General features: G+C 35.8%; 2 protein-coding genes across 3 annotated transcripts in view; both read right to left on the bottom strand.

Moving 5' to 3' along the window:
* LOC100179100 (phenylalanine--tRNA ligase, mitochondrial) overlaps window positions 1–1,582 on the bottom strand; it is a 6,793-nt gene extending 5,211 nt beyond the window's left edge. For both annotated transcript variants that reach the window (XM_026833603.1, XM_009859676.3), the window contains exon 1: window positions 1,230–1,582. In XM_026833603.1, the coding sequence (XP_026689404.1) occupies window positions 1,230–1,538 (309 nt within the window). In that variant the 5' untranslated portion in view covers window positions 1,539–1,582. The remainder of the gene's footprint in view (window positions 1–1,229) is intronic.
* Window positions 1,574–3,341, bottom strand: LOC100176778 (coiled-coil domain-containing protein 25). The gene has a single exon (XM_026833604.1). It carries the CDS (start codon window positions 2,426–2,428, stop codon window positions 1,805–1,807), a length of 624 nt encoding a protein of 207 aa, XP_026689405.1. The 5' UTR covers window positions 2,429–3,341; the 3' UTR covers window positions 1,574–1,804.
* Between the last annotated feature and the right edge of the window lie 409 nt (window positions 3,342–3,750).

Raw genomic sequence — 3,750 nt, 5'->3', positions numbered from 1 at the left:
GGCGTAAGCAGTACGCATGCGTTTACGATTTAGCAGACTGCCACATAAATTTAAATACGAATCAGTATCGGTCGTACTTTTGTTTTTGTTACATGCCTGACGCACATTCGCACCTCTCAATCAAGTAAACTAAACATTGCTATTCTAAATACTCCCGTATCCCATACGTATTACGCCATTGTCTGGTCTAGCACACGTAATAATGCTAGTTAATTCACGATTCCTTTGTTTCTGATTGGTCAATCTGGGAGGTGTAAAATGGGCGTGATTTGCGGCATATTTACAAACAATACGATGCTATGTTGTAATAATCGTGTTTGTGCAAATATAAGTCAAATTTTAACACATTTCTTTACGAATTAATGTTATCGTCGAAACATTAAACGCGCGTGCAGTAGTCGTCCATTAACACAAGAATATTAAATTTCTAAGATGTGGCATGTGCCAGTGACAGAGTCGCACTCCCCCACGCCGGTAGCTCTAATGCCAGTGTAGTTACTATCAATTTTCTGTTATTACAAGTTCATATACATTTGTAGGATACAATATTCATCCATTGATGTTGGAACATTACCCAGTAGGGCAAGAAAAAGAATGTTTAGACTTAATTTTCAAAGCGTACAGTAAAATTTTAATTTCGTGTTATTTACGTATATTCCTATTTATAAATACATTTAAAAATCAAAATTACCAATGATTTTAAACTGTCCCATCTTATCCTGTGTGTTTTCGAATTTGAAAAAAATTTCACTTGTTGTGCGGATCGCTAAATAGCTCCTCGTGTGTTTTATTATATTTTATTAAATTGGTGTCAATTAATAAAGGAATGATAGTACTAATTTGTGGTATTACCCAATAAACGTAATCTATTTTAATTTTGGAAATATTTGGCAATATGTGCTTAAGTGTCCCATCTTTCCCCATTGTACTATAGTATAGTTCAAGAGATGAAGTATGATACATCATTAAACAAAATACAGAATCCTGTAATCTCACAGATTCGAAATTCTGTAATGTGCATCCCTAGATGTAACAGTTATATTGGCAGCATGGCATACAATATTATGCATAACAAGCAAAAGAATACAATTTTATGCATAACAAGCAAAAAAACACAAATGTTTTAACATATTATTTTAAGATTTTACCGCAATTGCTGTAGATTTATGAAAGACCGTCCACAGAACCTATAAAAAGTAATTGCCTAATAAAAATAATATAAACATCACCTCCTTTATAATGCAAATCGGATGATCCTTCTGTACATGTAAATTCTTCCCAACATAACTGAGAATCTTTTCTGTCACATTGGTCCAATCATCACAGGTATATGTTTTCCCAGATATTTTAATATTGTCTAAACCAAGCTGTTTGTGTTTTGTAGCATACCTCTTTTGCATGTGGTGTAAACCCACCTGAGAATGTACGTATGCAGAGTTTTCAAGATTCAAGCCAGCTGAACTGATTCCAATTCTTTTCAAATATCTTTTAAGCAGTTGAGCTACTTTACTTCTTTCATGCAAGATCACAGAGCTCATTTTAGGACCCTAAAATTTCATTGTAATCCAAATACCTGAGGAGAAATACTGCAGACATTGCAGACAGTTGAGAAACTAACAGACATTTTATAAAATGTTATCCACCGCTCCAGTTCAAAAAAATTTCAACAATAAATACACTTAAACTACCTTAACAATTTGTTTAAAAGAATTGTAAGATACATTGCATGAAACTAGCAGTACAGAAATATTTATAAATTTAATATTTATATTATTTCAGTAGTACTGACAAAATGTTCGTAAATTTACATAAAATCATCTGAGTCATTCCCATCTTGGTTACTCTTCATTTCATTTACATCAAACAAAGTTGTGTACGAGCGTAATTCTTTCTCTTCCCTTTTTCTTTTTATTTCTTCTTTTTCCCTTAAACGTTGTTCACTTTGAAGCTTTTTTAATTCATTCCTCTCGAGCCTCATTCGATCTTCCTTCTCCTGCATAAAGTCTGGATGTTTCTCTACCTTTGTTTTATTAAGTCTGTTTACAGTCTCATTGATTCGCTTCTCCACATGGGTTAATTTAACTTCCTTCTGCTTAAAGAATCCCACCTGGCCATCTGCCATATCACCGGTCTTTTTCAAGTTAGACCACGGAGTATACACAATCTGTACATTGTTCATCTTATTTCCTTGAATACTATTCGCCTTCACTAACTGTGCACAGTCAGATAACACTTCAGCTGGAATGTCCTCAATAGTTTGATCCTTCTTTAATCGTAAATACACATGAGCAGATGATACTTTATCCACATGAAACCAGACGTCTTCAGGCCAACCGTACTTGATTAAGTCTTCATTCTCATACTTGTCCTCACCCACATAAATTACGTATTCCTCCCCGGATATTCTACTTGTGAAATAGAACACCATGGTCTATACCTGAAATAATAACATGCAACACAACATATAGCTTTTACAGTGCAATTTATATTCTACTCGGTTATAAACTATGCAATGAATTTAATTATTTAGTACAGTTGATAGAACAACTTGTAATCAAAGTAGATACTAAAACATGTACTCTCAGGGGCCCTGAGTGAGGGCAATGAGCCAACTCTATTAAAGTCAAAACACAGTACGACTTGATAAATGTCCAAGTTCAAAACTCAGTTTATTCGACAAAACAGAGTTACAATGAAGAAACGACAATGACGTCACGATACAAATAACACTGAGCAGCAAGCATTACAGGTCCTGACTCCTGCCCTGGCCCCGAATGTCTCTCCAGTCTCCTATTGCCTCTCTCCACGCTCCCACTGCCTGCTCATACAGCACATGGCTTATAAAGGAGAAAACTAAGTGAAGAGTTCTTTCTTCTTTCAAAGGAAAACTTAAAGAACAAGCATTATACACAAGAAGAACATTATAAACATTTTACGGCAAGGCAAAGTCTGTTAGCATTGTTTATAAATGCAGGCATTGTTTTACATGGGGTACAGGAAACAATAAATGTATACACATACACATTTTGCCAGCTAGTCAGCTGTTAAAGTTCCACAACACAAAATCCAAATGTTATGCATTAAGTGAAATTTAAATTTAGAAAATTATATATATTGGGGGGGATATTGTTCAATAGCATCTATATATTAAATATCTGTGCTCGGAGCACACTTAACCGCTACACAGGCATAATGAACTCTTAGCCATATTCTATTGTCTATTCCATAGTCCATATATATAAACAAGTTTATATACGGACTCTAGTTTATTCGACCCTTCGGCATATTCTGTTGAATAATGCCTGAGAGTTTAATATACAATGAAACATATGCCTCAGAGCTGAGACGATATGTGCTAGTATCTATATGTAACTGTAATCGGTCCTACTAAAACACGCCCGGCGGGGCCCGGTGGAAAAAAATATACTAAAACACGCCCGGTGCGGGGCCCGGTGGGGCCCGGTGGGACCCGGTGAGGACCCGGTGTTACGAGACATACTAAAACACGCCCGATGGGGGGCCCGGTGAGTATTTCTTGAAAAGGGAGCTTTCCCTATTCAAGATCCACCAAAATGTGATGCGTGTATTCAGATTGTTAGCCTAATGAGACCCCCGAGTTGAGTTTATGGAAAATTAACTTTGATTATAGATGTACGAAGTTTGTTTCGTTGTACACTTACATAATGAACTGTATTTTTAGCAAAAGTTTATGCGTTAAATCTGGTTAATAGGGGGTGGGGTAAGATGAGA

This window comes from Ciona intestinalis, chromosome 3, assembly GCF_000224145.3.
Source record: "Ciona intestinalis chromosome 3, KH, whole genome shotgun sequence".
NCBI lineage: Eukaryota > Metazoa > Chordata > Ascidiacea > Phlebobranchia > Cionidae > Ciona > Ciona intestinalis.
The sequence above is the reverse complement of the archived record's forward strand: the minus strand, read 5'-3'. Positions and strand labels throughout refer to the sequence as shown.